The sequence below is a fragment of the Aythya fuligula genome, chromosome 8, assembly GCF_009819795.1.
Source record: "Aythya fuligula isolate bAytFul2 chromosome 8, bAytFul2.pri, whole genome shotgun sequence".
In the NCBI taxonomy this organism is placed as follows: Eukaryota; Metazoa; Chordata; class Aves; order Anseriformes; family Anatidae; genus Aythya; species Aythya fuligula.
In genome coordinates, this window is record NC_045566.1 from 15,475,995 (window position 1) to 15,497,660 (window position 21,666).

General features: G+C 36.6%; 1 protein-coding gene across 1 annotated transcript in view; it reads left to right on the top strand.

Moving 5' to 3' along the window:
* HS2ST1 (heparan sulfate 2-O-sulfotransferase 1) overlaps positions 1 to 21,666 on the top strand; it is an 80,103-nt gene that overhangs the window by 47,061 nt on the left and 11,376 nt on the right. The window contains exons 2-4 of the mRNA XM_032192621.1: positions 11,513 to 11,751; positions 17,937 to 18,022; positions 20,282 to 20,420. Coding sequence (XP_032048512.1) covers positions 11,513 to 11,751; positions 17,937 to 18,022; positions 20,282 to 20,420 — 464 coding nt within the window. The remainder of the gene's footprint in view (positions 1 to 11,512; positions 11,752 to 17,936; positions 18,023 to 20,281; positions 20,421 to 21,666) is intronic.

Sequence of the window (21,666 nt, forward strand, 5' to 3'; positions counted from 1 at the left end):
TTTAGTTTTATCATTTATTTTATTCCTTATACAACAGTGTTGCCAGAGAGTCTGTGTTATGTCCAAAAAGTCATTTTCATGTTTTGCTCTGAAGAATAACTACAGTGACATGTTTTTGGAAAGCAGTGTGCCATCTCCCTGGAAACAAAATTGACCAGTGGTATTTCGTGCTTTGAAGTATCCCAAATAAATAAGATATAATACAAAAAACTATCAGTTGGTATCTTTCCACAGAAGTTGATAATATTACAACCCCTATATAGTTTGGATTAAAACATCTTTCTGATTTAGCACTTCAGAGTAGTAACTTCCATTTCATATAACAAAAAGGAAAGCTTACATGTTTTTTTAACGTATGCTTTATTTAAATTACCAACAAATACTTAAAATAAATAAATAAATAAATAAATCCTTACATGGTTACAGCTTGTTAATATAAAAATGCACTTCTCAACTTTTCTATTCATAGACACAAAAATAGGTAGTTGAGATTAATTGAATTCAAGGATCATGACTTAATACAACAGCATGGCAAATTCAAATTTTCCATATGGAAACCTTCTGGAGTTCCTGGAGACTTAAACCAAAAGAAACTCAGGCAATTTGGGGTTCATGTTTGGAGATGTGAAGAAAAAAGGCCAAGAGCTTGTTTTCCATGATTCCTCGGTAGCTGTACTGCCGGCACAGAGAGGCAGTGTTACATCTGCACACCTTTTTGGGGGAAAGCTGACCTGAGAACTATACCCGTACCTCTGGAGAGAAGGCCTGGTTCTGCAGGTCACAGACCTTGTTTCTTTGGGAATGTGGGCCGGGTGTTATTCTTGTAGTAATATGAAGTTTCGTCAAATCTGTTTTTCAAAGAATAGTTATAGCACTGCTGCTCCTGCCTTTGCTCACCATCTAGTATATTATTTCAAATCAAGTAAAACTATTTTAAGTGGCTCAGTATTGACAGTTCAAAACACTTTCCCTGTATTTCTCAGCAAATGGATTATTCCCTCATAGAGTCCTACAAGTTTCAGCCATGTTAGAAATGGGTTAATGCTAGATTTTAGGCTATTGACTATTGTTAGAAGCGGATTACTTTGCTGTTATAAAATAAAATCTGACAATTTGAAGTCTTAATATCTGCAGAAGATAATCTGACCAAATATGTGGATGTTTCCTTTTTTCTTTTTTTTCTTTTTTTTTTTTTTTTTAATTCTGCCAAGATCACTCAGCCATTTATATGCTGTGTGTAATTGCTATGGAAAATCTGCACAAAATGCCAACAAAACAATACGTAAAGCTAGATTAGCTTTTTGATTGTTCCAGAGGCCTTCATAAAAAGAGTATTTCAATTGGAATACTGAAAAGAGAATCTTGATGTCTTTTTTTCTGCTCTTACTGGGAGGATACCTTGAGCAAATTTTAACTTCTGTTTCAGTGGCACTCCATTACCCAGTCTGACTTCCTACAGTTATGATTTTTAGTCAGCTTTGTGCTGATGTACCTTCGGATAATGACTAATTACAGTGTATTAACGTCAGGATGGGGGGTTAGAGATTGATGGATTCAAATCTACCTATTGTGTCCCTCACTGATGTGGGACCAAAGGTTTGAGCAAGAGACTGGAACTGTTTTTACCTTTTTGCAACAACTAAGATTCAGCAAGTGAATTGCTGGCCCCTTTATTCTAGTCAAATTTTCATCAAATAATCACCCTTGTACACAAAGGAAACAATTTGGTGGAGAAGAAAATATTTCTCATGTGTAGGAAAATAATTATTTTTTAATTGCAGAGCTTAATCCAGTGTAAATCAGGATTAACACCCAGAGGCTTTCAATGAGCAGCTGGCTCTCCTAGTATTGGGAAGCTTTTTTTTTTTTTTTTTTTTTTTTTTTGTACAAAACCACTTCACCACACACCTCACCAGCTCTGGACTGTTCCTGTTTTTATCAAGGACGGGGGGCTCCTTATCGCTGTGGGGTGGTACTAGATAAAGCCCGTTCGTGTAATTTTGCTTTTCCTAATCAACGTCTTCCACAAAGAGCTTCTATGGTAGCGCTGTTTCTCTTTGTGTACATTCGAACTGAGTGTGACTGCCACTGCCTTAGCATGGAGAGAACGAGCATGGGAGGTTTACATTAGCTGCCTAGATGTCACAAGTGTTCCCTCATGCATCATTTATAAGTAATCCTGGGGATTTCATGTAGGCTTCCATCATGAGAGGCCAACTAAACTTCCCAGGTAGGTCCAGGGAGGGGCGTGTTGTGGGGGCTTGCAAGATTTTCTTTGTGAAAGTCCCTCTACCAACTCCTTCAGTTCACTGAGCCACTGCTCCTTTTAATCCTCGGAAAGTCAGAGGTGAAGGACTATTTTTAATCAGGTGATTATTTTTTCAGAAAAGAACCAGTTTCCTAGTTCTGCCTGAGTTTGGCTTGGACCCCCAGGTCTTTCACAGAGGCATCAGACATAGCAAGGAGAGATTTTCAGAGGTAGTTGAGGAACTAATTAATTCAGTGTTCACTGCAGTTTCAGCATTTAATTCAAAGAGTGTTTTTCTCGTACCTGGATTTATTTAAAATGGCTTTGATTGAGGCTTCTGAAATGTGGGGTCTATGTGTTGTTAGACTTACTTTTATTCATGCTTATCTTTTTCATCGCCGTGTGAGATGAAGTGTTCAGGCTGGCAGTATGAGATTAAAATAAAAGATAAGGCTGTTGCTGTCTGTATTTGTTACTATATTGATATTTAGGCTATATGGGCTAGTAAATCTCTGCAAAGTTTAGAGGAAAATAAAAGGTACTTTTCATTTGTATATAAAGCAACCAGGGTACAGAATGAAATTGAAGTTCTTAAAATGAAATTAACAGGAGCAAGTGGTTTTCACAAAGAAAACAAAGAATATAATCAAAAGCTTATCTAGTCAGCCTTTAAAAATGTAATTAAAATTAATTCTCTTATGACTTAACAACATTGGGCTTCATTCAGCATGCAGACTTATTTCTGTTGTTTGTTTGTTTGTTTGTTTCCAAAGGATTTGCACAATTCTATACCTATGTTAAGGTCAGCAATTATGTTTATCATTGTAAATGTTCAGTCTGTATGCATCTGGTGTTATTTAAGTACATATCCTGGTGTATCAGTTGTTATCAAATAGAATTATCATGAGCTTATTCTTGGCACTTTAACTTAGTAAGATTCTGAATAAAATGTTTACATCAGCAATTCTGATCGGAAAGCAATGCTGTTTGCTATTCGCTATTTTTTTTCAGGGCTGTTAGACCAACTGGCAATATTTTATTTTCTGGATCAGGTTAGTTTAGCCAAGAAGTGCAAAGACAAGCAGGGATATAAGTATAATATGCTGGAAATAACAGTATATCTTTCCAATTAGGTTTATTGAGTGTGATGGTGAATTACTGTTATACAGCGTTGTCCATACATATAGGTCCCTAAATGATTTTAACAGACAATTTAATGATCCTTTTTCCTTTTATGCTGCACAATACCCTTTCAGGAAAAGTAAATAATTTTGTCTGGAGAAAGCTTGTATAAAATAAATTGTCTCCAGCCTTTCTTGCTATATGGAGTCAGATGATCTATATTGATCTTGCTTTTTTTTTTTTGAATTGGATTTTGCTTGCAGGAGTGACATGCACGTTTGTGTAGCAGAACACTTCTGACAGCCATAGCCATGTATAAAGCAGCTCCATTAGGTTTTCATGCTAACTCCGAAGGGCCTGCATTACGATATTAAGACACTAGGTAAGAGCAGGCCCTTCCATTATGTACTAAACCGTGGTTTGTATTTAGAAAACAACTCCCTGATATGCAAGTATTTTTAGCTGCATTTATTGTAGCCACAGTGCTTCTTAACCGTTCAACACTCCTGGCATTTTGAAAAGCCACAAACCTTTTCCTTACGTGGTTACATCTTTATATTTATCTGTTAATCAGGCTGTTTCAGCCTCAAGAAACCTGAAATTGCAGGTGACTGTGAGGAAAAAAGCTGAATGGTGTCTATTTTTTGGAGGGAGGTGGTCCTTTGGGTAGCCAGGAGTTGGACTTGATCCTTGTGGGTCTCTTCCAATTCAGAAATTCTATGATTCTGTTGTTTGCTGTCATACTAATTAATGAACTTGAATTCAACGTTGGTGTCAAACAAAACAGTCTGAAGCTGCAGAGTTAATGGAGTTATTTGATATCTGATTATTTTTAAATCTTACTGCTGCACCATGTTGCCTAAAAAGTTTCTGTGTTTTTTATGTGACTTTTTAACTAATATTATTTGCAGTGTTCCAGACCAGCAGTGGTGCTGCTGTATTTACAGCTGGTATGCAACTTTTCTTTTTAAGCTCTAATAAAGTTTTGAAAATCTCGTGTTTGGGGGAGTAAAGCCTCCTTTTTTTCTGTAGTATTCAATGTTATTACACAAGAAAATCTGCTAAGAAGGCATACTTTTTCTGGAAATAGTCAGGCTTCGTGGGATATCTCAGCTTTGATCTGTAAATGAAATTAATTTATTCTGTGGCTTTGCATGGGCTTTCTGTTTAGTTTTTCTCTTCCTGAGGCAACTTGAGATGTAAGGAATGGTTAGCATTCTGAGTGCAGGGCTGCTTGCTCTCAGAGGGCACTCAGGCTGGAGAGTGGGGCTGACTGGAGCCTCATGGAAGTAAAATAAAGCATAAAACCTCACACCTGGTATAGAAGTGGCCTGTGGAACAGTACAGGCTGGATGTGCTTTGCAGGAAAGTAGACAAGTTGAATTTGAGTCAACAATCTGCCAACAGTGGTGAGGGCCAACCTCAGAAGTCTTTTCCACTGTAAATTATTCAGTTCTGTGTTGCTGTAAAGAGTGTGCAAGGTAATGAAAATCACTCATGTCATTTGAGATTACTGAAATCACTCCGATTCTTTTGAATGAGTGCAATAAACGGATTGCCTGATCTTCTTTATAGAGACCCCCAAACTTGCAATGGGAATACATCCAGTGTTTTATATAATGAAAACTTTGGGTTAGCATCTAAATTTAATTTTTTGGCTATTCTGCCCAACAGAAGACTGTAGGAAACATATAAGGCCATACATACGCTAACATGTGTATTTCTTTTTATATATTAATATATATTTAGAACTTAATCTAGAAGTGCTATGTCTATCAACTGCATTTGTAAGGATATCAAAAATTTACAGAAAAAATGAGAAATAGTCTCAGGTGTTGAAACCAGCTTGGATGTATATATGGTATAGAGATTTTTTCGTTTGTTTGCTTGTTTGTTTAGTTTAGTATCAGACCCTGGACAATGTCACATGCTACTCAATATGTTTCAATTTATGTGTTAAAAATAAAGCCCTGACAAAAATGCTATCTTGAAAATAAATGATGAGTATCAAACGCTAATGGAGCCATAGCAAGTTTTTCAGAATTGCTACTTGTAATTTTCAGACAGCTGCTGCATTAGATTTTAGTTAATGATTTCATTGCCTTGTTGGAGTTGCTTCCTTGCTGCTCCATTTTGTTGTTGTTTTGTCTTTAACCAGCTCAGTGAAGTGCCATGTGCCTTTTTTGGAGTCTGAAAGCAATTCTTCTCTGTCTGGACTATTCTTTTTCCTTCTGTTCTCAAGATGCATTAACTGCTATTAAAGAAAAAGATTGGTAATGTTAGCGAGTTGTAATTGTTCGCTAAATTACTGCTTCTTATAGCAGAAGTTTTTATACCTGTTCCTTTCTGTTTGCCTTACTGGAGAAAACAAGCTGGAATGCAATTTATAAAATTAGTTATTAGAATCTCTCCATACAAAGGCAACTGAGTTATCAAAAGGAGTAGGAAAAGGTGGGTCTTCTTAACCTGACCTAAAGTAGTTAAAGTAGTACCAGAGAAGTTATTTTAATTTTTATGCTCTGTTTCTGTCCTTGCATGTGCTCTGCACGTGGTCTTTACTTTCTGTAGGTAAGAACTGGTCCCAGAGCATGTGTGCTGAGCCTCTCATGGGATCTGAGTCATTGTTAAAATAAACATTAAAGTTTTTAGTGGCTATCTCTTAGGCTGATTAAAAATAGTAAGATTTGCAAATAAGGCCAATGGTCTCTTTGACTGAAGTGTGTTTAGCTAAGTTGTGTTAAGGGTTAAAACTTACCTAATTAGGCAAGTCATAACCTGCACAGAAAAATATCTAGGAAAAGAAGAAAGCAAAATGCTCATGTTGATCTTTAACTAGAATAAATTATGGGCTATGGGACGTGGCATTAGCAGTGATTTCTGTAAGTGTGGTACACAGGTTCCCAGATGATATCTTTAAGCAAAATTTGTGAGGATCTGAAGTGGTTGGTGGCAGTGTGTGCGTGAGGAGCTCAGCAGTACCAGCAAGCCTCTGTGCGAGGATGGCAGTGTGCTTGAGTTGGGCTGTCACTGGGTCAGATACCACTGGTGACTGAAATTGCTGTTTTGTAAGCATTTTTTTTTTTGTTTTCTTAATTAAAACTTGGCACGGTGGAGGTTAGTGTACCTCTGTGTTGCTTCGCTCTTGTGTTGAATTGGCTAGCAGCTTGTATTTCTATCAGATTGCAAGTGTTTTGCTATCCTTGCTTAATGTTGGTTCTAAAACCTTTATTAACATATGTTAATGGGGGTCAGAATCTTAATTACAATTTTAAAGATGATCACTTAGCGATAGCTGCAAGGAGTTGCTCTAACCTGAGAGAAGCTGGAGTGCCCTGGAGCGGTGTCAGCGCGCTGCCACTCCTGGAGCAGGCAGGAAGGTGTCCCAGCTCTGTCCTCATGCCCCCCATGCTTCCCCCACAGCTGCCTTTAGAAGCAGGGAAGTGTCATCCATCAGCAGGCCTCATGGAGTAGTGCTTCTACAGAGGAATGGAAAGTAGAAGTATTTGGGGCAAGCCTTTGATTTGACGTTGGTAGTTAAGTCATGAAGTTGCTGAAGAACCAATGCAATGGTTCTGCTGTTTGTAAGACTTAACATTAGAGCAGAACAGAGTTAGTATTCTTACAGGTCTTTGGAAGAGGTGGTATGTTATTACTGATACCTTCAACAAATTTAACTTTAGGGTTTTTATATTAATTCAGTGTATATTTTTCCTGTAGTTTTAATTGGCTGTAGTGACACAAATCCTTCATGGCCACAAATTGTCATAGCATTATTGATTCTTTTTCTTCCTCTCCATCCTCCAAGTATTCATATTCACGTACAGCAGCAGTGCTCTGGTTTGTCGAAGTGGTGTGCTGCTGAACAGCTCCCACAGGCAGCCACATTTCAGCAGAGGATGAGGTCTGTGTGTATGGTTTGTGTATATAATTTGAAAAGTGAATCAGGACGTGAAGTTTGCTAAGTAATTATGGATAATTTTTAAGCTGCTATTTAGTTTTCATCCTTCATTGGAGGAGAATGGCGTCAATATTGAGTAGGTTTTTGGTCGTGCTCTGGTTCAGTATTCAGGCCAATGAAGTGCTCAGTGCAGCTTTTGGGCAGTGAAACAGCTTGAGAGCTGCACGGTGCCTCAGGCTACCAGCTGCTTGCCTAATCGGCCTGGGAGCTGGGTGGAAACAAAGCTGAGACACCAGGTCAGCTGGCTTCAATATTGTTCCCAACTGGAAGAAAGCTGCTTATTGGTTTGAAGTGGCATCCAGTGCCACAGATACACAGCAACTGTTTGCTCAGAGATGGTGCCAGCACACTTGCCACATCTAGCTGTCCGGTTCCTCTGCAACAAGTCGGTGTTGAGGTATAATCCATATCTTTTTATTCCATTGGGCAACACTGGAAGGTTGCTGAACTCAAAACTATTTCAAGACTGAGCCTTTCCTCATCTGAGTAGGAGGTTTCACAAGGAAGTATGGCATGCACACAAGAGATACCGAAAGGAGAACCTACATAATATCCATGGACATGTGCAGAAGGAAAGTAGATGCAAAGGACAAAGAGCATTGGGTGGTGTGCTTTGAATTATTCTTCCAGATACTTGGTTAACTTCACTTTGATCGTCAGCAAGGCTCAAAATGTATTCTTGATCAAAAGTGATACGGGCTAAGACATAGAGGAAAGAAAAGTTTCTGTTACTTTCAAATTTTCTTGTTAAGAAATGCCTAAGAGGTTCTGGAGTTTTAGTGAAAAATGTGACAAGTTTGAAGTGTTTAGTTTTGTTAACATTTAAGTTGATAGGATCTGTGCTACTCTGTTTTGTTTGGGAAGATGTAATTTTTTATGCAGTTAGCACTTGGATTTGCAGTAAATGCTAATAAACTTGTTCAAAGGCATTTGTCTGTTTTAATATGCAAGGTATTATATTATATTAATATTATATATTTACAAACGGCTTATAATCAGTGATATATTTCTGTAATTATTTCAACATTGTTCATTTCAATATATTTTTAGTGCATTTTCACATGTGATTTTTATTAGACAAGATCCTAAGAAAACAGGCCTAAGCAATCAAACTTGGTCTGTCCATATCTCTCCCTGTGTTAATAATTTTAAAACCTGTTGACAAACTGTTGACTTGAAAGGGCAGAGATCTTGAAGAGAAATTATTTCAAATTTTTCCATAGCTGGTGGTGACGCACAGATTGAATGCTGTTAGTAGTACTTCTGGTAAAGGAGAAGACAGAATTCACCCATTGTACGCTACTTTCTGGTAGCATCTGACTGGCAAACTAACTTACTGTTGGCTGTGGTATTTCCTCTTTTCTGCTCATGTATGGTACTGCCTGTGTGCAAACTGACTTAGAAATTGATGAAAGTTTGCATGTAAGACAACACATGACAGAGCAACATTTTTCCACACTGTATAAAAATGATATTAATCAATGAACCTAAAGGGGCAGTAATTAAAAAAAAAAAAAAAAAAAAAAGTGAGACAATATTTTCTAACTTTAAATTATCATGCATTATATTACCATGAAAATCTCTCTTGTATTCAAAATACCTCTTGCTTAAGTGCTGCTTAGTGTGAACAGTCTTAAGCCAGTTTAGACATCTCTTAATAATTTTGCAAACCACTTTTCTTCTTTTCTTATAAAATCAGGTTTAAATAGAATGCAATGAAAACAGTGAGTCTGTAGAACATCATTTTGTCCATGGGGTTTCTGATATGAAATAAAAACCTGACTTTTTAAACTGATTTCAGTGAAATCAGTCCAATCCTGTGTAGAAAAGTTCTCAAAATGAAAATTAAATTTCCATGATTGTCATCTAAAGAGATTTCTAGTAAAGTCAAGTATATTCAATAAATAGCTAGCATCTTCCTCCAGATGATCCTTAAGGGTCCCTTCCAACTCAGGATATTCTATGATTCTTACTCTGTTTTTCACATGTAAAAAATTGTTAAAACATACTGATTTCAATTCGTTGTCATAAAAAATATTTTTCATGTTAGTTTGAAGCTTAAATCTTACTTATTCTTTGATAAAAATACAAAGCACTTCCATAAATACAAAGCACTGTGTACTTTGTATTTATGGAAGTTCTTGCATAGGTTCTTGTTTTCCCCTCACACCATACCAGCTTTAAGATGATTGTATGCAGCAGCCTTTCTGCTGCTTGCATTTAATCATGTCTTTTGTATCCTACACATAGCCTTTACAGTTCACTTCTCACACTAATTCTTGAATCATCATGGTTTCAAATATCTCAATAGAAGAATATTTCTCATCACTCTTTTTGAAAATCCTGTCCATTTCTTGTGCCTTTTTACTTTTATATACATAAAGCTTACTGCATATAAATTGGAAGTTCCTTGTGGTACCGTGCAGCCACGTGCAGTTCTGTGCAATCATCATTCAAATCTAGCTGAGATGTACGACTCTGGTGTAGAAATGCAAATGAAATGTTCCATTTCAGCCTCTCTAGGTGGCATTTAGTATCTGTGTAGCCTTGAGCAGCCATGCAGCCATGGGTGTCCCATACCAAATGCTTCCTCTGCTCAGTTACTGGCAGGAAGAAGAGTTGCCAGTCACTTCTTCTTGTAGCCACCTTCAGCTAGATGAAACCTGATTCTGTTGCCTCATCTTTCCGAAATCAGAGGTTTGCCAGCAGTGATGAGAGAGGTATCAAATGAGAAAGGAAGGAGTAAAAACTGTGACTGATGTAGTGGGGAGCAGCAGATGTCATGTGGAAAATTGAGATATACTCAATAAGCATTTTCTACAAACATTTTCATACTGATGTAACTTAGTTATGGGGTGTGAGATGTGAGCATATGAGAGAGAAAGTTTAAGCTTTGAAACGTTTCAGACAGATGGAAGTTTGTGGTTGAAGACAACTTATGTGGAATTACAGGCTAGTGGTGTTCACAGCTTAATGATTCTGTTTTAAAGTGATTTTATGTTATAATTAAAGAGATGTGGTGAAAGAAAATACAAGGAACTGAGTTATTGGAAGCAAGGGAGGTAGAGGCCAACAGCTTTGCTGCTAAGTATCATCCTGCGTAAGAACATAATACAGAGAATTACAGGTTACTCTTGTAGTATTGACTTCAGTGTGCGCTGTTGGCCATCAAAGATTTACTTGAATATATTATTAAAGACAGTATCACAGTAAGTGAATAAGAAAAGATGCTTTGATATGTGTATAACAAATCGTATTAAAGTATATACTTATCTAGGACAGAACAAATCTATGTCTGAATCGGTAAAAAGCATTTAATATTCAGTAGCAGAAAAAACGCCATAATAGTCTGATAGTCATTTTACAAATAGGCCGTTAGCACTTGAAGCAGCGTTCAGTTAGTCAGTGTTGCCCTTTGTATAAAAGGAAAAATGGTTTGTCATGTACTCACCTTGCCAAAATGTTGTCCATAGCTTGTTTTTTCCACGTCTCTTCCGTTTTATGTATTGAATGAATTTCAGTACTTGAGAGATCACTTTTCTCTTTCATGTTCACTGTTTTGTAAGCATCTATCACTTATATTCTTGTTGAACTTGAAATCAATAAATCCAATGGAATTTTTGCAAAATCGGTTATTGGATTGTAATGCTTTGCACTTGGGTCTTGTGTTAACTAGTCTATCAAAAATGTTGGCTTCATCTGAATTCCAGTGCCTCTATAGAGTTAATTGACTAAATCTGTAGTGTTAGTAATTCTACTGGTTTGGGAAAATCCATATTCTCCAGGTTGCTTGAGTTATTTCTTTTATTATAGTTTTTAAATAGTAGATATTTTATAGAAATTATTTGAGATACTTCTTCACCATTGTGACAAAATGTCACCATTTTCATAGCACATAATAGATACTTTTCCTTAAAGGAAATGTTCAGTAGCATTTACATGAGTCATAGAATATGGTATATGTTCCCCTAGCATACTGTTTTCTAGTCTTTGTCAGACTAAGTCACCTTTTATCATTTGTACATTTTATAGTCTTTTTTGCTTTATAAGTCAGAAATATGTATAACAGCAAGTGTTTATTGCTGAGGCAGTATTGCTCTTCACCAGGTTATTTGCATTCCAAGGTTTGAACTTCAAAATTGGCAGTCTTTACACTGAAATCTTGTATTTGTCATCCTTAACAGAAAGGGCTATTGCAAGACATGAAGTCAGAGAAATAGAGCAACGTCATACAGCAGATGGCTCCCGACAAGATGTGACACTGGATGAAGAAGATGATGTGGTGATTATTTACAACAGAGTACCTAAGACTGCCAGCACATCCTTCACAAATATTGCCTATGATCTTTGTGCAAAGAACAAATATCACGTTTTACATATCAATACAACCAAAAATAATCCTGTTATGTCTCTGCAAGATCAGGTAAGATGCTGCATTTGGGATGTTTTTATTAAACAAGAAGAGAGCGCAGAAAACTTTTTTTGCTGTTATACCCATTTATCATCTGAAAGAGTTGGCTTCTGTGTTGCATTTTCCCGTATAAATGAATTTTAATATGTTTATATTTTCTTTGTTGAAAATAATATTTATTAGATAATAGGTTTAGGTTTTTGCTGTGCTACTGGAGGTGGTAAGTACCTCTTCTCAGGAGAAAAACTAAGGTAAAAGGGACATGGCTAAGGCAGTAATGACCTTTGTTATAATTGTGTGTAGTGGTTTATTGTATTGTCAATGGTTTGCCTTTTGGCCTTGTAATAATACTTCCCTATTATCTCCATCTGCAGTGAATGCAGTCTTAAGTGCTCTCCTCTCTGTGTAGTACAAGTGCTGTGCTGTCAGGGCTGTGCTCAGGGCTGTGTCTGTCTTTGCTCAGGGCTCACAGGTGATGAAAAATAGGTAGAAAGAAGTGGCTGTAAGGAGCCACTGTAAGTGAGTTGTTTTGCATCCACTTTGAGCTCTTAACTAAACTCATGACAGTCTGCTGTTTTTTTCTTTGGGGGAGGGAAAGAAGTTTTATTTTGTGTGTGTGTGTTTTTTTTTTTTTTTTATAATTATTTTCCTGCTTGTAATGAGTGCAGATTCAGGGAACCTAAGTCAGTGGTCTGAAACAACATTATGTCCTCATCCCTGCCCATAAAATAAATGTTGCCAAACTCTCCGTATGTACTACTGGTTGTATGCTGATCATCTGAAGCTGATATGCAGCAGCAGCAGGAGCTGTTCTGCATTGCAGCATATCAACACGGAGGCTTCCAGCTCCTTTAAGTGCATGCCTACAGGCAGGAGCAGCTCAGCGCAGCTGCTGTAGTCTGGAGGAGGAGGAAGCAGATGGTATTGGGCCCTTCAGTCTCAGTTCTGTATGTGGGAGAAAGATTGAGGTCAGAATCTCAGCATCCAGGACATAGAGTGTGCTTGGGGTGGGACTGGAGACCTGTTTCGTGGAAGCGAGGTCATGTCACTGTTGGGTTCTTGCTGTTGTGAAATATGTCCTAAAATACGCAGGTGGTACTGTGATATATGATTACTGAGATTAAGAGTAAACCTGGTAGTCATCCCTGTAGTCTTGTCCACTGCACAGAACAAATACTGAAGTTCTGTGCACCAAGAGCAGGGAGAATTCCAAAAGATTTAACAAGCCTGTATCTTTTAATTGAAAATTCCTGCTCAAGTCAATCACACTTAGCATTGCACTTCCAACTGCAGTTTCTGTTTCTGTGAATAATTAAATCCATTCAATGCTGGGCATGTATACAGTACTGGCAGTTCTAAATTAATTTGATACTGTGCTATTGTCCAAAGTGGTGATGATTCATGTTGTTTAATTAGACAGTTGATACTCCTCTTCTTCAGTGGTTATTAACTGGGAGATGCTAACAATGAAAAGCTTTATATATTACATAGTTCTTCAAAGAAAAAACATTTCTTTAGCATATTGAAATATGTTGTGTATATGATTAACAACTTCCCATTGCAAGACATAACACACAATTCTGGAGATGTCAAAGGTGCTGAGTAGTAGCTGATGTGTGCTTGCTCCTTGTGGGCTTGGATATGCATGACATATTCACATGCTGCCTTCACCAGTCCCACTGAGTTGAGTGCATTAGCTGTATATATACCACCAGCAATATACATGAACACATCACAAAGGCAAATTTGTCCTTATCAGCGATACTTTCTGTTAAAAAAAAAAAAAAACACCTCCCTGAGCAAGGTGAAGGTTGTCTTAGGCTGACATAAATAAATCAGTAAAATAGTAAGCCCTCTGGTATATACTATTTCTGCTGTACTTTTTCCAAACTATTCTAATTCTGTTACAGATTTTAAGTTCTCTGTCCATCTGTGAAACCTTTACTTCTTGAACGCAATCTGGGAAAAAAAGCTACTTAAAATCCACTCCAAATATAAACTGTAGCTGCTTTGAGATAATCCCATAAGAGTCCCTAACACATCCATTTTAGTTTCAGATGGATTTTTTCCCAGCTGCCCTGCTCTCTTTTGCAGCTTGCCTGAAAGCAGGATCCTGGGAACTGCCCCTCTTTCCACAGGTTGGGCCTTTTATTTGTAGTGAGCTCAGTGCCACGTTTACCATGTTGCATTTCAGACCTCTGTGGTCTGTAACAAAAACTCTTGCCTTCATTAAAATGGAGAAAACATTTGATTGGAATTTGTTGCTTGCATGTTTCAGTACTGATGTGTTTTGCCCATACAAGTATGCCTTTGTTATGCCTAACTGGATGGCATACCAGCCACACAGACTTTAGCTTTTTTTGTTACATGGAGGAAGTGTCATCTAACATATCTAAAACTAAATTGCTATCTTTCAGCATGTATTCTTGATATAGTATTAGAAAAAAGAGGGTATGAGTACATATTTTGTATTTTTGTTGTGAACATACAGAAAATGTGGTATGATTATCCCACATTTCACTACCTCAACTTGCTGTTTGTAGTTTGTTCTTATATCTCCTGCAGTTTCTCTCCCCATTTTCCTCAAAAAAAAAGACAGCTGAAAGCATATAATCTTTCTTCCTAATGTATTCTAAAACAGTGACCTCTCAGAGGATACCAGTCTCATACTGACTTTAGTAATATGTATTTCCTCTACTGGTGGTGGTTTCAACAACCATCAGAAGTGGAACAACAGAAAGGTTGCAGTGAGTCAGATAGCAGGGACAGTGTCATCATCTGGTGCTGAACATTTAGGAACTTTTCTCTCCAAGTTAGATGGCCAAGTGCATACTAATGCCCACTACTGCGCATGGGCCATTTCCTTCTATTTTCTTTGTATTTTCTTCTATTTTTTTCTTCTGAGGAAGAGCTGCTCATGCCAGGCAGGTATACTGGCTTTACCGTGGCTGGATTGGTGAACTCCCATCTCTTCATCTCACAAACTTGCTTCTCAGCTGCCCTTGCCTTGAGCTTGCTTGTTGTTTCTCATGACATTCAGCCAAACCTGTGCTGCTAGCTGGTTTCCAGCGGTCCTGGTCCTCTAATCTGGACGTAGCTGCAAGTTATCAGCCTGTATGACAACTTAGATAGCTAAGCTACCAGTGCCTCCCTATGAAAGGTCTTGAAATCTGAATCAGGTGTTTCTTGTAATGGTGACACTGTGTTGGTGTGCAGTCTCCCTTGAGAGCTTTCTTCTTCCAGGTCAAATGGAAAATTCTCAGGCTTCTGGTAATCATACCCCCATCTACTTGTAATATCCATTCAGTTATTTAGCAATTGATAGATCTATAAAAAGATGTAAAAGCTGGGGAATTCAGTGTGCAAACATCCATGTGATGCCGGGCCATGGGATAATGACCAGAATACTGGTTTGCATGCATAGATTCCTCTGGACGTGTTCCTCAGACCAAGTATATGCTGAGGTGTTTTTTGTTTTTTTTTTTTTTTTCCTTCTTTTTTTTTCTTTCAGCTCACTGATACTTGCTTAAAATACTTATCATCCTAGAAACTGAATGCATTTAACTTACCTTTCAGGACATCTTACGCCCCCAGAGTACGTTTGATCTGACTTTTTAATTCAGTGAAACTCAGCTGATTTCTCACTTACTAAAGGCTATGGAGCAACTTTGTAGCTGATTATATAAAAGCACCATGAAACAACTTCACAGGAATTCCATTCACTTCTATCTGAGGTTACTTTTAAAGTAACCTCAAATTTTTTTCATTGGATTCAAGTTGGATTCAAGTTGAGAAGCTTGCCTGGTCTCTTGAAAGCTCCAGTATCTGCTAAGCCCTGAAAAGAAAAATAAAATTGATCATGTCTGACAGTAAGAATCAGCAAAGAGTATTCTTCTGTGCCCTAAAAATATGTGAATCCAGACTCGTTAGGTTATCTGGGACCTGGAATGCTTCTAATTTTTGCAATGCTGCAAATTATGGGAAAGGGAGAAAAAATCTCTTGCCTGCAAGCTAGATAGAGGTGTTAAAAACTTGTATTCTCATGGGCACAGTGTGTTGCTGAACAATATCTTAAGGCAGATGTAAATGTCGTATAAAACCTTCTTAGCTTCCCTGGTTTTAGTGTTAAAGCTAATAAAAGGCTAGAATATCCAGTCGGGTCTCTGGTATACAGCATAAAATGTAGTTTCTTCTATAATAACCCTGTGTTCATAAAAAAATTATTAGCAAAGTAATTGTAAGACAACCCCCTTTTTATTTATTTATCTATTTATTCTGAAAAAACTGTTACTGGCACATTTCAGGTGAGAAGGCAGATGGTGGTATGGAGGTCTGACAGAGACTGACAGAACTGACCCTTGGGAATTTGCAGTTAACATTTTCCTGTGTCTAGGCCTAGTCTAGTACAAACATAAATCTAGCTGGTGCATCAGAAAACTTGCCAATGGAAGTGTAATTCAAATCTAAGCTTTATTTGCATGCTGGATTATACAAAATAGGTAGCATAGCTGGTTATCTTGGAGAGTTGTATCAACCAGCTGTAGCATTTGGGGGCTTGGGGGTGAAGGGAGGGAGGATAATGTGTACTCTGCATTTAAGAAACTTCTTTCCTAGGTAAAGAAATACTCAGAGCTGAGGCTCCCCACTGAAAATATTTTGTCATTTATCTTAAAAAAGGTACAGTCAATGGAAGTTGGGTTTGTTTCAGTAGTAGCATAAGTAGTCTGACTGGATTCAAAGTCATATAGATACATTATACTTTGTGCTGTAGACAAAACGAGGCAGAAAACCAGTGCAATTTATGAAATGCCATTATATAACATTAAGCGGAGCTTTTCAGATAAACTTGCACCATTTTCCTATGCAATATATGGTTTAAATTGCAAAATGCCTAAGACTGTGAAATCTGTGCACTAAAAAAAATCTGTGTATGAGCACTGCCTGTTAGGAAAAAATGATACCCATTTATTTTACCTGAGTCCAAGAGCCAGTGTTTGAGGGAAAAAAGGTAAATTACCAAGTGTGAGGAAGCAGTAACAGGCCAGTCTTCCCTCTTAAAATCTTCATTGGTCAGTGCTTTATTTCATGTTTCAAGGTACTGTTACAGCTTACAGAGAACGTTAGCATGTTGTTGTGAGCTGTCAAACTTTCATTTCGTGACTCTTTCGTCTCAACTGAGTATCTTTGTGCTTATCTATGTCACTGTATAACAAAAAAGACACTATAGGTTTGCAGGAAATACACATCTGTCTTCTAATTCTTACTGTCAGAAATGGTGTAGCATTGTACTACAACCCAGGCAGTACAAATTTATCATCTTTTCTTTATTATCCAATTCACTAGTTTTGAAATAATTTTCAGAGCTAAATTCTTTGATGTTAAAATATTCTTCTTACCTAATAAAGGCAAGCTACATCAGGATTTGTATTCCCCACTTAATTTAATCATACTTTCTGTTTTGGGGCATGTATCTTATTTTGTTTTTATCTTTGAAATGCAAAACTGTTCCTAGTTACTGTGAAGTTTGCTGGTACCTCTTTTTTCAGCCTTTGTTTAAGGCCTAATTCATGCTTTAACTTGGAAGTTTCACTGAGATGTTAGACTTATGGTAACCATTCAAGGTCATAAACTGTAAATCTAATTTACACTTTATAAATTTACAAAATTTCTGGATTACTCATGCATTGCATTTTGGGAGGGGGGGCCAAATGAACCATTGGATTTGTTTTTTATATCCCAGTAAAATAGGTCTAAGAATATGCTTGTAAGTCTGGTATGCTTTTATTTGAAGAATGGAATACAGGCCAAACAATTCCATCAAAGGTATACTTGCATTTCTACTTAAAGTCAAGAAAATTCTGGATTCCTTTCAAATTACAAATAGGATTCACCAACAAAAATTACATGTATGCATTGTTAATGTTGTTGTGGTAGCTTTTGTTGGATTTCTCTTCTGCTTGCTGTATTCTGCTTTTGGTTAGCGTCAGATCATTAAATTGTGATGATCTAAAAATAGTCATCTATATGATTGCAAAAAGTCTAACTTTAGTTTGCACAAATTGTTTTGTAATATTCAAAAAAAACTTCAAATGCATTGTAAGATTTTACTTGAACAAAAGCAGAAATAAAAAATCTACCATGTTAGGCAAAGCTTTGTGTGTTCCAGCTGTACTGAAACACTCTGTCTACTTTTACAGGTTCGATTTGTGAAGAACGTGACTTCCTGGAAGGAAATGAAACCAGGATTTTACCATGGACACGTATCTTATTTGGACTTTGCAAAGTATGTTACCCATGGATTTATCTGTTGAGTGTCATAGTAGTTTAAATAAGTTGCTTGGCTCCTTCTGGGATATTACTGCCCTCTAGTGATGAATATCTGCTGTTTTTTAAATTCAAGTGCTGAAATTCCTAGGAGGAGCAGTATTTGGTTTGATTTTCACAGTTTTCAATTGTCTTTTTGCATGATAACACATAGATAAATCTTATTTGAAAACTATTTATATACTAGGTTCAGTATTCCTTGGCTGAATGTCAGTTTGTTTTGCTGAAAATTCTCACTTTTCTCTGGGACATTGGTAGTTCTACCTAAGTGATTGTCTTCCCTTTCCAAGAAGCTTTAGATACCTGTTCTAAAATATGTTCCTATCAAGTAATGCCACATCCTTCTTAAGTTATGTAGTTATTCTCTTTCAGAGTATCCCTTTACACTTTATCAAGATATTAAGCTATATTTTAAGCATTTTTTTTTCTGGCCTATAGTAATCTGACATGCTGTAAAAAGCATAGAAATAATTCTTGTGGAGTTTAATCCTGCTACTTCTAAAATTAATTTAAAATAAATCACCTCCTGGTGACTTCAAAGGTTGAAGGATCATATCTATATTCTTGCTCACATATTCTTGTCTTATTTTTGCTTCTGGATCTAAAGCTGTGATCCTGAGTAACTTTGTCTTGTGAAACCTCCCCTTCAACTGGCAATTCAATTTTGCTTAGCAGTGCTTCATCCCAGACTTGTAGTATGAGGAAAAAGGCTTAAAATTGAAAATGGATTTTTTAGATCTGAGCGTATTCTGCTGCTGCACAAACAATAGCACCTTTACTTCTTGCTGCTGGTCAGTCCTGAGTAATGATATATTTCTGTGTGCTAGAAAATTTAATTTAATTAAAAGACTTTTTTTTTTTTCATGTAGAAAATTTTTAGTCATTGCTTTCAATGTTTCATTCTGTTATATACACTAACTTTTAATTCTAGCTTTTTATTATGGAGAATGAAAAGGGGAAGTGAGAGTTTCATGGTTTCCCAGTACAGTAGGTTAGATAATAGAAAATGCTGAAAGCTACAGTAGTGACTGGAAATTACCAATGGCACCAAGTAAAAGCTTGAAGTTTACAAAAAGTACTAGGCAAGAAGTCTTAATGGTAAATCTACCAATAAAATAAAATGCATCAAATTTCATTAGCTTCCCTTCTGCCTTTAAAAGTTAAACATGAATAAACCACTGAACTGAACTCCTATTGGAATAACAGCTTTCTGGAACAGCAAAGATGAATCAAAAATGAATGTCATTTTATACCCTGTTCACTTCATGAAGCTGAAAACTTTTTCAGATACCAGAAGTCTTTAAAATAATTATTTTATACCTAGAAAGCATCTAAGCAGTTTCACAGATTTTCTTCATCTGCATCTTCCCTCTGGGACTGCATTATCCTTGTGTACATTGCTGTCCTTTCATCCAAACAATTAATTTTTTTCCACAACAGCTTATTGTTTCATATTTGTGGTTTTTATTGAAAGATGGCATTTGTACAAAACAGGTTTGGTGGTTTAAATCTTCTTCATGTGTCCCATGAGCTCATGAACTCATTTCATCAAGCTTCCAGCTTGTATCACAGTAAGTAAAAATTAGCTTAGGTAGATGTGTGAGGAAACATTTTTCTGTCTGTGATAGAGAAATCAGTATGGTTACAGATACTAACTTAGGCTCCTATTTAATAAGCAGAGCCATACATCCAAGTAATCAGCCCAGGTAATGGATGGGCTCAGAGTTTTGTCTTCTGTTTGTCAGCGTTTGTCGCTGATAAGTGGAGCCCTGCGAGGAGAACTCTGTGCTCACTGTACAGGGTGGGTTAGGAGGGCAGTGGTAGTAGGAGACAGGAATTCAATATTGAGTGCCCTGTCTGCTTATTATTAATATATATGCAGCTGCTAGAATAATTGAGACATTTCTAGAGTCAGGGTAATTGTATAAACACTTGTAGTATCTGGTGTGTGAGAATATTTTAGTTTAGTTTGTTTTGTTAAATAAATAATCAACCACTGTACTAAGAAAACTGAAATTGAACTGACTTGCACATCCATGTCATGCACTGGGTATAGGGGTGAGTTGAATCATTAAACTTCCTCTCATCTTCGCTGTATATAGATTTCAGTTGTATGTTTCTTCAGTAGAGACAGGTATTTATAGATAGAGGCTTTTAGGTGTTAGATGAGAAACTTTGATTCACCTTTAAAAGACATTTTTTTCCTCTTTTACTTTAGATTTGGTGTTAAAAAGAAACCAATTTACATAAATGTCATAAGAGATCCTATAGAACGACTAGTTTCTTATTATTACTTTCTGCGCTTTGGAGATGATTACAGACCAGGCCTACGAAGGCGAAAACAGGGAGATAAGAAGGTAAAGTACACTTTGCTCTATGTGTTGTTCTTACCAAAGTTAATATGAAAACAATTTAAGAAATATGTACTGATAAAAGCTGAATACAAGTTCTTGTATAGTCATTAGTGATGGTGGTGGCTTTGTAAGTTATAATCTCCCGTTGGTGTAAGTACTGGACCAGAATGTAACATTGACTGTGTTCTTTGTAACCCTATAAGTTAGCTTTATGTTGCAATCTGTTTAAAATTAAATTATTGTTTTTAGTGTTGCAAGTATCACACTAAGTATACTCTTCTTGCTGAAAATTAAGCTAGATACATTTTCCACCAAAAGCTGTGGAACTGCTGATGACTTGGCCTTCACATTTATCTTATTTATCACTAGAAACTCAATTCATGTATTATTTTAATGTAAATATTACAATGAAAATATATAGAGTCTTCTTGAAAGCTGTGGAATATGAATCATATTTCTCTACTTCTTCCATCTGTCTTAGAAGGCTATGAGAGTAGTTCAGGTAAGCTCATTCAAATCTTGGTTGCTATTACAGCCTCAGAACTATAACCTCATTTAGGGCTCATAAGGTTATTCAGAAAAAAAATCTGTACATCCACTATAATGGTTTACAGTAAGACATTCATCAGAGCGTGTTGCTTTTGCTTTGGACTTTCTTCAAATCAGGAAGGAAAATAAGGTATTAAATAGATTAATAAATAGATTAATATAGTTTATAAGACTACAGCTTTTTTTTTTTTTTTAAATGTGGGGGGTGGGGTGGACATGGATTATACTTTACAGGGCCAAACCATTTTTAAGCTTTCAATGGCAATAGTTTTTAAATGAGGCTTTTTTTTTTTTTTTTGTAATGAGCTAAGGAAAAATCACGTTGGTTACATCTTAGTGCATATGTCTATAAACACCATAACCACCAGAAAATGTAACTAATCATTTTGCATACTTTCTACACTACCCCAAGCAAATGCTGTTTTTGTTTTTTTTTTTAAATCCTGGGTAGGGACCATTCTTCTTTTTTATTTTATTTATTTATTTATTTTTCTGCTGCTAATTACTCTTCTAGCACTGATCTTGTTACACATCACTTACCTTCCTCTGTTACTGAGGTTTTGGCGCCATCTTCTGCTACTGCATTTCAGTTTGTCCAGGCATCCTACAGCACAGACAGAGGAACGCTTCAAGCAGAACAGTAAATTATATCATGTTTTAAAAGACTTAGGGAGATGATTTGATGTTATGGTATTGTTAA